General features: G+C 40.3%; 1 protein-coding gene across 3 annotated transcripts in view; it reads left to right on the top strand.

Moving 5' to 3' along the window:
- The window catches only part of BZW2 (basic leucine zipper and W2 domains 2), a 51,712-nt gene that overhangs the window by 10,568 nt on the left and 28,518 nt on the right, over positions 1–12,626 (top strand). For all 3 annotated transcript variants that reach the window (XM_015853747.2, XM_085538518.1, XM_015853744.3), the window contains exon 2: positions 8,848–8,912. In XM_015853747.2, the coding sequence (XP_015709233.1) occupies positions 8,855–8,912 (58 nt within the window). In that variant the 5' untranslated portion in view covers positions 8,848–8,854. The remainder of the gene's footprint in view (positions 1–8,847; positions 8,913–12,626) is intronic.

The following is a 12,626-nucleotide window of genomic DNA, read 5'->3' as shown; positions in this document are numbered from 1 at the left end:
GCTTCTGCTTTTGGCTTTCATAATGAAAGACAGACAGTTTAAATGCATTCCCTCTTAAAAAAAAACAAAACCAAACAGAAACAACAAGAAGTTTATATCCTCTTACAAAATCAGTAATGCAGCGTGCTGACTCACATCAGTTCTCAGCACTGGAGCAGGTTGCCCAGCACGGTGGTGGATGCCGCATCTCTGGAGACATTCAAGCTTGGAGCAACCTGATCTAGCTGTAGGTGTCCCTGTTCTTTGCAGGGGAGTTGGACTAGATGGCCTAGATCCGTTCGAACTCAAATGATGTTGTGATTCTCTTGTAATTTTTGTTGTTTTTCCTCTCTCCTTGGCTTTAGTGATTTTCCACCTAGCTCACTGTGCTTTTGGCACAGTACTCACAAGTGCATTATTTTGCAGTGGGGGTTTAACTCTTGTCCTAAGTGTGAGTTTAAGGGACAGCCTTTCTTGGAGTAATGTTATAGAGCTATGTGGAATAGAATATTCCCATAACTTTTCCCACAATGCTTGATTTACAAACTAAGACATGTTGCCCTTTGTTCCAGTGTCTGGTCCCTGAAAATGGCCTGCGGTAGGTGGATAGGATTGGTTGGTTTGTTGGTTTTTGTTGTTTTTAATAAATATTGTGTAGAAAAATAAACAGCTAGGAGTACTGCTTGTTTTTTAATTTATATGTTTGTCACACTTGCAGCAATTTTCAGTGTAGGAGGTTGTATCATCCTTGTGCTTGAGAGTCTATCTCTTGGATGGTATCTTCACAAATTCATCTTAAGAGCTTTAGAGTTTCTGTGCAGAGCAGAAGAAATTATGTTCTGAAGTAAGACTGAGAGGTCTCAGTTGGCTGCCAACTTTTGTAGAGTAGCAGCTGCTGTGCCTCTCTCTGCTTGTTCAGTCTTTGCTGTCATTTTCCTGACCTGCCAAGGGTAACAGTGGGTTATGTAGGCTCTCTGTACCACATGTTGCTGGATGATGTTGCCATAGAATTAGCTAATACTGCAAGGAATTGTATCAGTCTGCCTATAAGCCAGTTATCTGTTTTCGTAAGGAAGGTGCCTGGGTGTTTAGTACTTGTATCACCTACTTCAGGAGTTGGATCCCTGCAATGACTGTGTGCTGTAAGTGTGGTCAGCCAACTGGGAGGAGGAGGCTTTGGGGATGCAGTGATGCAAGTCAGTTACAGGCTTATGTGCTGTCCAAGTGAATGCTGCTAACAGCATGAGTTGCTCTGTTTGGAATAGCTGACATGGCGCAAAGTGTTGTGCATTTCTCCTGCTGGCTCTTGGTTCCACCTTTTGGTAGCAAGAAATTCTAGAATTCACATATCTGAAAGCTCGTTTATTACCCTGCAGGTAAAAAGTCTTGCATTAACTTGGTGAACTGCTTTCCCTTCTGAAAACCTATTCTGAAGGAATAATTAGGGAATTGCATCTTAAAACTTGATTTCAGTCCTCACTGAAGCTGAGGCCTTCACCAGTTGCATGTCTGTAAGAGGTGCTGACTATTAATATATCCTTCCTCCGATTACTGTATTTAGTCCATGAAATGCTATACTGTTAGCAGCTGGGAGTCATGGCTTTCTGCAGAATTGACGCTTGGCTTTCATTCGTTTATTTAATTCCAACCCTTACTGCGTTGATGACAGCACTGGAGTTTTCAGATCCTGCAGTGCTGTAACCTGCAGGTGCTGGTGGGCTCTGTGCTCTCACTGCTGCTCAGAACTGCAAGACAGCAAGAGGAAGAGAACCACCACATCTCTGATTTTCCTGTTGTGAGGGTTGAGCTGTATGAGCAGGGTTGACATGGAAAATTCAGCTGTCACCATGCACTAAAAGAGAGAAACAGGGTGGACTTGAGTGGAGGATCGGTTCCATATGTGAGAAATCTGCTCTTCTTGAACTTGCCTTCATTACCGAGCTGTTCTTACGTAGCCTTGTCTCTGACAAACCTCATTGCTGGCAGTGAAGCTTCTATGATATTTTTATAATGTAATTTCTGCCGTTTACTTGTAGGCTTTGGTTTGTTGCAGATTAGACTATTTGTGCAAAGGAGCAATATAAAGTGGCTTCAGTAAATGGTTGTTTATGTATTGTGAACAGCAATATAGCTTTCAGCTGTACACCTTTCTCTACTAGACGTTGCTTAATAGAGAATTGAGCTAACTTGTAGCAGCAGTGCCTTTATAGCCATGTTTTTTGCAGAACTTCAACTAGGCTGTCTTTCCTTCAGCAGAGTCCTTACAAGACAAACAGCACAGCTAATGCTCTGCTGAATTAATCAGTCCTGTTTTAGCATCCACTCAGTCTACTGAAAATGGTATCTTGCATTAAAACAAAAAGTATTCCTTAACTTTGGAGAAGTATTGTGTTCTTCATTTTCTGTGTTATCCTGTTATTCTGTCAATCCTTTTTTATCCTTTTCTTTTTCTAAGGGGTTTTTCTGCTGACAAGCTTTGAGTTGGATGACTACCATCGCCTTAAAATTGGTATTCAGATCCAAAGTGATCTGTGGCAATACATCATCTCTCTTTTCTTGGGAGTACTTGAGTTACAAGCACAGCAGTGGGAAAGAGCTCTCAACTGAAAGGCTCCCATTAATACCTTGCCCTCTCAGAACGGTATCCAGCTCCTCTTAGCTTGTGAGAGAAGCCTTATTACTGAAAGATAACTTTTTTTGTGTATGTCAACCCAAGTGCATGATTTCATTTGCTTGACTTGTATTTTTACCTGTCAATGACTGAGAATCTTTTTCTGTTCCTTTTGACTGTACCGTGACTCATGTATATTACATGTGGTTGCTGATGAGACACAGAAACCGTTGCCTGCATGGTTCAATATGCAGTTTTCTGACTTCATAGAGTACATTGGGAGAGCTTCAGCTGTGGGAGGTTTCTACTTTGTTTTCCCCTCCTTATTCAACTGAGCTGCTTCTTTAGACATTCTTGGTCAGTGACTGAATAAATGCCTGCAATACATGCAGTGGATACGTGCATTGAGTTGTGTATCTAATTCAGTCTGTGACTGTGAGTTAAGTAGCAGCTGTGGGGCTCTTTGGGTTTTTTCCTCTGAGAAACACATCCCTGTGCATCCCAGTTCAGCAGTTAGGTGACGTGATTTATGCACGTTCCAGTGAGCTTTGTCTTCTCCTTTTTGTCTGCACTTCTGTAGTTGTCAACTGGGTAATGAATCACAGATCATGCAGAATTCCTGACTGGACTGTTTTGCATGAGCATGATTCTTTTATTTTTTTTCCTTTTAATGTGATTTCATTCTATTCTGATAATTGTTTTCTACCAGTTGAGTACTTGCTACAGAATGAAACAAGCTCCAGTTGCTTTTCATTAAGTCTAATGGGAGAGAGGAAACAAAAAAGAAACAAGTGCTTTTATTACAGTGAGTGCTTACTCTGGTGTGGAAAAACACTGTCCTGTGATAGAAAACAAAAAAATAAGGAAATTCTTCAGAGCTTCTGGAAAGCTCTTTTAGGAAAGACAGAGTGCACTCAGTGCTCTTGTAGAATACCTGCTACAACACTATCTTAAGAATACTAAACGTGATATCTGCTGGTAACTGTGGCGTGTTTCCAAGTATGAGATTAAAGGTCAGAATCTGGTTGTTTCATCCACTGTAATATCATAAGCAAAAATAATCCATGACAGAAGATGTATTTTCCTGCAATAAACATGTGGATTAACAGTGTTGTTTTCCAAATAAATACTGAAACAGGAGGTCGATACGCAGTCACACAACTGTAAGTTAATTATTAATCCCAGCCTGTAGCCATTGAGATCATACTTGGCGTAAAGCTTTGGGGGAATCTTGAACTGGCTGGGGCCTGGCTTCTGCTTTCTTGGCTACCTGTAACGATCAGGATCTATGGGATAAAGGTGTCTTCAATGCTGTAAATCTAATGGAGATCTTTGCACTCAAGTTAGCAAGATAAAGCCTGCTGTGTGATGCTTGCAGAGAGAGATCTCAGCAGGGCCTGAGCATCACAGCTGAAAGTGGGAAGCCTGACAAGGATTTGGCAAAACCCTGTGGCTGCATCATGTCCCTCTGTCCTAATGTCCCCATAAATGCTTTGTTCCTCTGCACTGGTGATGATTTATGGTCTTTCTACCTCCAGGTTCTGTTAGTCCACACTCCTGCTGCCTTCCCAGCAGTGAAGGCAACTGCTTATCTTCTTCCCTGCTGCTGGCATGAGTTATTTAATCGGCTTTTAATATATTGTCTTCTTGCTGAAAGAAGAAAAAAGCCCCAGATCTAAGCCTGAGACTTTATGATGAGAAGCTGAAAATGTGTAATTGCTCTCCTGGATGAAAAAGACCCAGTAAAACCTCTTAATGTCCTTCATGGAATGGCTTGACCTTGATATTGGGTTTTTTGCATAGGAAAATATGACCTTGATATGTGTCTTTTTGCTGGTGCATGGCGTCATATCTGTCAGGGGGAAGTTTCAGTGCTATGAAGCAACTGGTTCTAAATTCATCATAAGCTTGTTCATATTTGAAAAGTCTCAAGTGATTCTGAGATTTTTGTTCAAGTATAAAACGATGCTTAGAAAAATAGATTTAGTTGGGATAAAGGTTTCCAGTATTTATGTGTTCAGCTTAAGGTATGCATTTCCAAGACGAAGCGTTGTCAGTATTTCAAATTGGCAGAAACATCAGCCCTGCTGAGGCTTTAAATAATTGAGGAGTTAATCATCATAAGAATTTCCTTGTGGCATGGATAAAAGGCTGCTTATTCCTAAATTTTTAGCAAGTTTGAATTTGCTGAAAGCTTTGCACTTTGTTGATGTTTTTATTCTATTAGTTAACACTGGTTTTATTGATTACTAAAACTTTATTAATTGTGCTGCAGGGGTTGTTCAAATATTACAACTGCTGCGTCGCCAGCTTTTGCAACTTGAGTGCTTCTTAAGTGTGAATCTGTTTTGTAGAAGCCTCTCAAGGAAAGTGAGAGTGCAGTTTGAGAAGCTGTTTAAAGTCAGATAGTTTTTAATTTTTGATCGACTTCTGTAGCTGCAAGTCAGTTACCAGCAGTCTCAGACCTGTTCTGACTGGTACCTGGCTGTCTGATGGCAACGCTGTGTCCTGCTTGAGGCAGCCCAGCTTGGCTTGTGAGATACCTGCTTCTTAAACACCAGGGAGCTGGTTGTGCAGTTTGAACATGAATTTTCTACTGGAGGTCTTCTGGACCTAAAACAGAGAATGAACAGTGCAATGGCTTTTGCTGAGCTTCTCCCATCTGCTATGGCAGGATGGAGTCTGTACAAAGTATGCTAAGAAGCTGTCATTTCCACATCTCTTGCTAGCAACTCATACAAATCCTAGAGGATATTGAGCTCTAAGACATGAGTGTTGTTTCAGGTTTTCTTTCTGGGGATGTTTCCATCTTACCCTTACTCATCCTTTTAGCCTTCATGGCTCAGAAACCATTCTGACTTAGCTAGCTGGCATTTCAAAACTCACCTTTGCTTTGAGCTGTCTGGTGTCTTTCATAATGTAAAACATTTGTAAAAGTTCAAGGTTTGAGAACTATATGACATCTGATAGACATGCTTAATATGGTTCTATGAAATGCAGTGCTCTGTGCATATTTGTACACTACCATGCTGAACCTCGAACTTTCAGCCATCACTTCAGGGCTGCTGGTTGTCAGTAAGTTCTTGGTTATTTGTTTGTTTTCATCATATTCACTTCAAATTTTAAATGATCACACAGGCATCTGTTGTAGTGGCAGCAGCACTTCAAAACTTACTCGCTGTACCTGGTGTCATTTGCATTAGAGATTGGTCCTGGGTTTGTCGTAGATTGCTGGGTTTGTTTTGCTCAGGCTCATGTTCTTGCAGTCGCTTGGTGACTGTGTCTTTGCTACTGCTGGGCCAGTGCCTTAGGGAGTGCCTTATAAAGCCTGACCCTCACTCGAACGGATTAAAGTGCAGTGTATTTAAAGCTAAATATAGAAGGCAGATCTCTCATTCCTAGTAATTAACCATTCAAGTGTATCTTCTGTTGCACTGACCTCTACTCATTTAGTCTGCCACAAGTGGCAACTCCTACATTAACTTCTTTTTCCTTTTTCTCTCTTGTTCCCAGATGTCCTATAGGTCATATTTTTAATTATTTTGAACATGAGCAGTTTTAAAATCTGATAACCTACCTTAAGGTGCGTACTACTCTTCGAGCAGTTTAAAAATACTCCACATCAAAAGTGGTCAAGAAGGCCAGTGGCATCCAGGCTTGTCTCAGGAATAGTGTTTCCAGCAGGAGCAAGGAGGTAATAATCCCCCTGTACTCAGCATTGGTGAGGTTGCACCTTGTGTACTGCACTGAGTTTTGGGCCCTTGCTACAAGAAAAATGCTGAGGCCCTGGGGTATGTTTAGAGAAGGGGAATGATGCTGGTGAGTGGTCTGGAGCACAAGTCTTATAAGGGGGTGCTGAGGGAGCTGAGATTGTTTAGTCTGGAGGAGGCTCAGGGAGACCTTATATCTCTAAAACTACCTGAAAGGAGGTTGTACCGAGGTGGGGGTTGACCTCTTCTCCTGTGTAACTAATGATGGGATGAGAGGAAATAGCCTCCTGTTGCACCAGGGGAGATTCAGATCGGATATTAGGAAATATTTCTTCTCAGAAAGTGTGGTTATGCACTGGGCCAGGCTGCCCGAGGGGGTGGTGGAATCACTGTCCCAGGAGGTGTTCAGGAAGTGAGGATGTGGTGCTGAGGGACATGACTTAGTCATGTGGTGGTGAAGAGTCAGTGGCTGGACTTGGTGATCTTAGGGGTCTTTCCAATCTTAACAGTTGTATGGAGGAAGTCTAGCATTAGAAGTTTAGCATATCCATTTCTGACTTATGTAGTAAGAGTTCCTTGGCTGAGGTCAGATGCCTTTGTTCAGTTCTTTGCTCAGAAAGCTGTGTTTTTTTTCCACTAAGGGAGTAGATAGTGGTGGTACCAGTCCAATGGCCGTAAGAGCTGAGGATCAATTCCTACCTGCTATGTGGCTTGCTCAAAGCTTTCTAAAGCTTGTGGGCAAGGGCTGAGGTGTCAGGAGCTAAACAAACATATTTTGTACCTCTGTCTTTTATGAATAGATGGTCACAAAGACAAAGCAGGTAAGTGTCACCATGTTTGGTTGGTCCATGGCTGAAGTCTGGCCCGTTGCTCAGGGCTGTGTTGTATTTCCTGAGCACGCCTCCTCCTTCTCGGCCTCTGAGGCAGCTGCGTGGGGGAACAAGATGTCTGAGCTCCCTTGTGAAGAGGAGCTGGAATTTGACAGCACTTCAGAAGATCCTGTGGCATTGCGGTTTGATGTTTTTTCTCTCCTTGCAGATGTGTGGGAGCATTTTCCAGAAGGCAATGTAGTGCGGTGGTTGTTCTGAAGTACTCTCTGTTAAAAAGAGTTGCTTTTAAATTGCAGTTATGAACGTCAGCCTCTCAGTGTAACTGGTTTAGTTGCTATTTTTTTTAAATGACTTGTAGGAAGCAAAGCCAGTCTTGACTGTGGACTTGGCACAACAGTGCATGCTGGCATCTTCTGACTGCTGATAAATCGTGGAGCTATCCTAGAGAGCAGTGGTTTGCCATGTTACACATCTGAAGCAATACTGAAGTAGTGACATAGCATTGGTGACACTGCAGCTAGGAGAGAGTGGTGAATGGCAACAGTAGTTACTAAGTTAGAGCACTGCTAACTGCTGTGTAAGCTTTCAAGGTGGGGTGACCATTAGTTAGGTACCTGTGGTCGATGGTATCTTTCTAGCCAGCAAGCTTGAATTTCTCTTCTTTCGTGATAGCAAGTGCTTGCAAAGGGACATACATACTTTTGAACCGGGCCTGCAGCAACGTTAGGTTCCATATTGAAATTCATCTTGGAGTCCATGATTAAGAAACAGAAATAATACAAATTTATGTAAAACTTAAGAGAATGCATCCAAAGGATGAAGCTTCTTGTATGGTAAAGCTCAGCTCTGGATTAGCAAACTGTATGTGCCAGTGACCTGAAGACCTGCAGGGTATGCAGCAGGGCCTAATAGTGATGCAGTGCCAGGGCCATTGGGACACACCATAGGGCTTTGGTGTATGTGTCTCTGTGTTTGGCTGTCAGTTTGATGGCTCCTTGCACCAATTGTGACTGCAGTGATGGAACCAACACTATAGATGAAATGATTTTAACATATCCATTCTGAGATTTGCAGTTCAGGTCTGAAGTAATGAGCCTGATACCTTTGGCTGTTCCTGTTATACGATGTGTCATTTAGTATGCAAAACTGATGAGGAGCGGAAAGGCATGTTACCTTCTACTGTTTTTGCAACAAACACATGCGTTTAGGAAATGTAAGATCCTAAGATGTGTTAGTGCTTGGAAGAACCGTGATGGTTGGGATGCTATTATTTCTCCCAGCACTCTGGGCTCGCAAGGTGCCAGCACTAAGGGCAGAGGCTCCTTCCTTCCCATTTCTGCTTGCATTTGAACCATTTCTTGTGTGGGGAGAAGTGGATTTCTGCTAGCAATCTTTATTGTTTTCATGATGTGTGTTTTGGTTTGTTTTGGTTTTTTTTTTGTTTGTTTTAGTTTGTTTTTTGTTGTTGATGATGTTTTTTGTTTTTTTGAGGGGAAGACAAAAGATAGAGGCAGAGGAACAAGTGCAGAAGTTATTAATGGGCCACAATGCTCTTAATCTTTAATAATCTTTCAAATAATATGAATTATTCTTTGCATCAAGAACTTGTTTTCTCTTTCGCATACCAGGATTTTATAACATTGAATGCTTCTTTTGCCTGTGGGTAAACTGCTTTTTGTAAATACCATAGTAAAGTTATCTCTTTTTTTTTTTCCAGAAATTTTATGAATAAGAATCAGAAGCCGGTGCTAACAGGCCAGCGGTTCAAAACTAGGAAGAGGGGTATGTTATGTTACATTTTGTTATTTTCCTGTACATGAACATGAATAGAAACAATAGATTCAATGACTGATATTTAATAGGACTAAGATTTTTCTCCTGTTCCCCTTGCTGTATTAAGAATATAAATGTTATTTGTAACTTATCTGTAAGGTTTTGGATATTCTGTTTATGTTTCAGGAATTCATTGATATTTCTAAGGAAGGATTTCTTTGCTGTTAAATCTTGCAAAGCTTCTGTTAAAGAATTAAGTTTTGAGTTTATACTAGGCTTATATATTAAGAAGAAAACTTACTAAATATTTATCTTAGCTATTTCTTAACGCATCCCTTTTGATTGAGAAAGCAAACTATGAGCTTTTATTTAAAGATTGCTTAAAGAAAATTACCTGCTGTTCTTGTTTTTATGCATATTTCTTTGATTCAAACCTATGCTGTAAATATTCATGTAAATGAAACTTTCGCTTCTAAAAAGGAAATTTTTCATATTTATAATGTCAAATAATCTCACTGGACCCACTTGCTTTAACAGAAAGCTCTTTTTAAAAACAACAGAAAACAAAAGAAAACAACACAAAAAAACCCAAATGTTTTTCTACTCTGTTAGTGTAGTTTGATTCTTATTGTTAAAATGCTTAATTGCCCTGGCATGAACCCTATTTTTGTAATTGTGGTACTGATTTTTCTACAAAAATGGCTAACAGTCTGTGTATAAATACCCAGTTTTTAAAGGTGCAGATAGTGCAGACTGTACTGATTGTGCAAGTATTCTATATAGCAAGAATCACTGAATTGTAAGGGTTGGAAGGGACGTTTGGTGATGGAATCCCCTTTCCCACACCCAGCCTATTTCTTCTAAAGCAGTTTCCCTTGAGTAGGTTACACAGGAAAGTGTCCCAGGTGGGTTTTGGACATCTCCAGAGAAGGAGACTACCACAGAATCACAAAATGACTCAGGCTGGAAGGGACCTCAAGGATCATGAAGCTCCAACCCCCCTGCCTGGCAGGGCCACCAAACTTCCACGTTTAGTAGATCAGGTTCCGATGCTCTGTCACATTTAAAGTAAAGGAGGTTTTTCTCATATTTGTATGGAATTTCCTGTGTTTCAGTTTGCACTCATTGTTCTGTTGCTGGGCAGTGTTGAAAAGAGAGTGTCCCTATCCTCTTAACTCCCTCTCTTTTATTAAAATTTATTGGCAATGGTAAGATGCCCTCTCATTCTTCAACTCTCTGGGCTGAGCAGTGCCAGGTCTCTCAGCCTTTGTTCAGAAGGGAGATGCTTCAGCCCTTAAACATCTTTGTGGCCATCCACTGGGCCCTCTCGAAAAGTTCCCTGTCTGTCTTCATCTCAGGAGCCCAGGACTGCATACAGTCTTCCAGATGTGGCCTCACTAGGGCAGAGAAGCGGAGGAGATAACTTCCCTTGACCTGCTAGCCTCAATCTTTTTAATTCACCCTGAGACACCATTGGCCTTCTTGGGCACAAGGGCACATTGCTGGCTCATGGCCAACATTTGTCTACCAAGACACTTAGGTCCTTCTAACATGCTTGTTCATATCTTGAAGTTCAATTTCGGTGGTTGGGTGCATAAGACAAATGATTGCTTGATGTTTTGATTTTTGAGAGCAAAAATACTGATTTTTAAATACATTTGTATATATACATATATATATATATATATACACACACACACTCACACACTCAAAATATTGATAATAAAATGATCTTTCTCAGAAGATAATGTCTGTTTTGTGAAATGAAGATTTCAGTGTTTTGCTGTTGCAGTAGCTGATTATTTTAGTATGCACAGATGGAGATCCTATCTGTCATGTAACAGACTTTTTCCATCTCGACTTTCCTGTTTCTCGTTAGAAGCTGTCACCTGATCTGAATGTGTTGTGACAGATAATGTGAATAAGAGCATTTTCTCAGTGTGGATGAAAGAAACAAAAAGAGTTTGTAGTTTTCCTCAGAAATCTGCTAATCCTACCACAAATCCAAGGAGCTGGTTGAATGTATTAAGATCTAGGAAAGTCATGAAGCTCGGGTGAGAACTGTGAAATAGCTTTTTGGCAGTTCTGTTAAAGAGCAGTTCCAGGTTTCTCAACTTTCCTCCCTTCCACACGTTGCATCCTCTGTTAACTGGCACAGTTCATACAAGTGAATGGGATCTCTTAAATTGAAAATATCCTTCCTATTATGCACGTACAAGGTTTACAAGTATGACTAAATTGAAAAAGAAACCTTTGGTGTTTGTAAATAAATGTCACAGTGCTCCAGTAATTAGTGAGATTAACTTTGTCCGTATGGTCTAGGACAGCATTAACTAGCAACAGTAGAGATGTAATTAGAGCAATGGAATTAATAGTCCCTAAAAAGTAAAGCTATCAAATCAACCAGTAGGGCAGTCATAGGTATGTGTACTGTTGGATTGATTAAATATATTGTTTAGTCTAATTCAATCAGTCCTTGTAGTTAGTTTACTTATTAAAAATGTCTCAGTACATTCTCTCTTTTGATAGGACATCCTTTTCAGTCCTTGTTTTGCATTATATACAGCATAATGAGGTCCTGACACTGATTTGGTACTGATTTTTATTAAACTATCACTAATAATTATATGTAATTTATTTTAGTTTATTTACTTAACTGCATGGAAGGAGAAGACTTAGAGCAGTGGTTGGACACTGAAGGAGGTGTTTTTCTGTTGTATTTTAAGAGACTACTTATATGGAATTTGAAATATAGCAATTAATATGCAGACACTTAGAGCATTTTCTAGTCTAAATCCTGCTTGTTCTTATCCTGATTCCCAGTATATCAGAGACTCATTAAGTTTCACTCTGATGTGACTGAGCACAGTGAGTATGGTTTGACTCTGGCATTTCAGTCATCAGAGAATTTCTTGCGAATGCAACAGGCAGACCATTAAGAGAGTCTGAAATATGCAAGTGCTGGAGGGAAGTGGCTGAATGATGGATAATACATCTTGCCAGTTGATTTGTCTCAGGGTGCTACTTATCTCCTTCTGCAGCTCCCAAGAATACTGCTGTCTGAGGAGAAAGTGAGCTGTGACAGTCAGGCATTTAATAAAAAGTACCTGTCACTATGAAGTCCATTGCTGCTGCAAATACTCTACAAATGTGAACGATTTCTGAGCTTTCAGAAGGCAAAAAAAAAAAAAAAAAAAAAAAAAAAAAGGGAAGAAGACGATGTTTGGGTTTTTTCTTTTAAATCTTGAAAAGGTGTTTAGAGACTACCTTAAATAGCAACTTTTAACCCACCCCCTTCCATTTCTGTCAGTTGACCTAATGAGACTTACAGAATCATAGAATATTAATAATATATATTATAGATATGTGACATATATAATGCATATTATAAAGCTTTTCTGAAGTGCACTTAGTGACAAGTATTAAAATAGCTTTCAAAGGTCTGAAAGAAAACTTAATATTGTAAAGGGAAGAACTTATGAGGCAGGTCCACATCAGCTTTAGGTCAGTCTGAATGAAGATGATAGTTTGCTTAGTTCCAGATATACCTATATACCTGTCAATTACAGGACTTCTGATGAGTGTTAGCAGTAGTTGACATCTGGCCACGATTTGTGCTTGAGGTGCAGGTACACAGGAAATGAATTGTATTGGTGACACTGTACTTGCATGCGTACAAATTCATTTTGTCTTGTTTGTGTGGTCTGAAGTAGAAAAGGAGGA

The sequence above is a fragment of the Coturnix japonica genome, chromosome 2 (genome assembly GCF_054131305.1).
Source record: "Coturnix japonica strain WE chromosome 2, WE-NBRP24, whole genome shotgun sequence".
Classification (NCBI taxonomy): Eukaryota; Metazoa; Chordata; class Aves; order Galliformes; family Phasianidae; genus Coturnix; species Coturnix japonica.
Note: the sequence above shows the minus strand (reverse complement) of the source record. Positions and strands in the feature narration are given on the sequence as shown.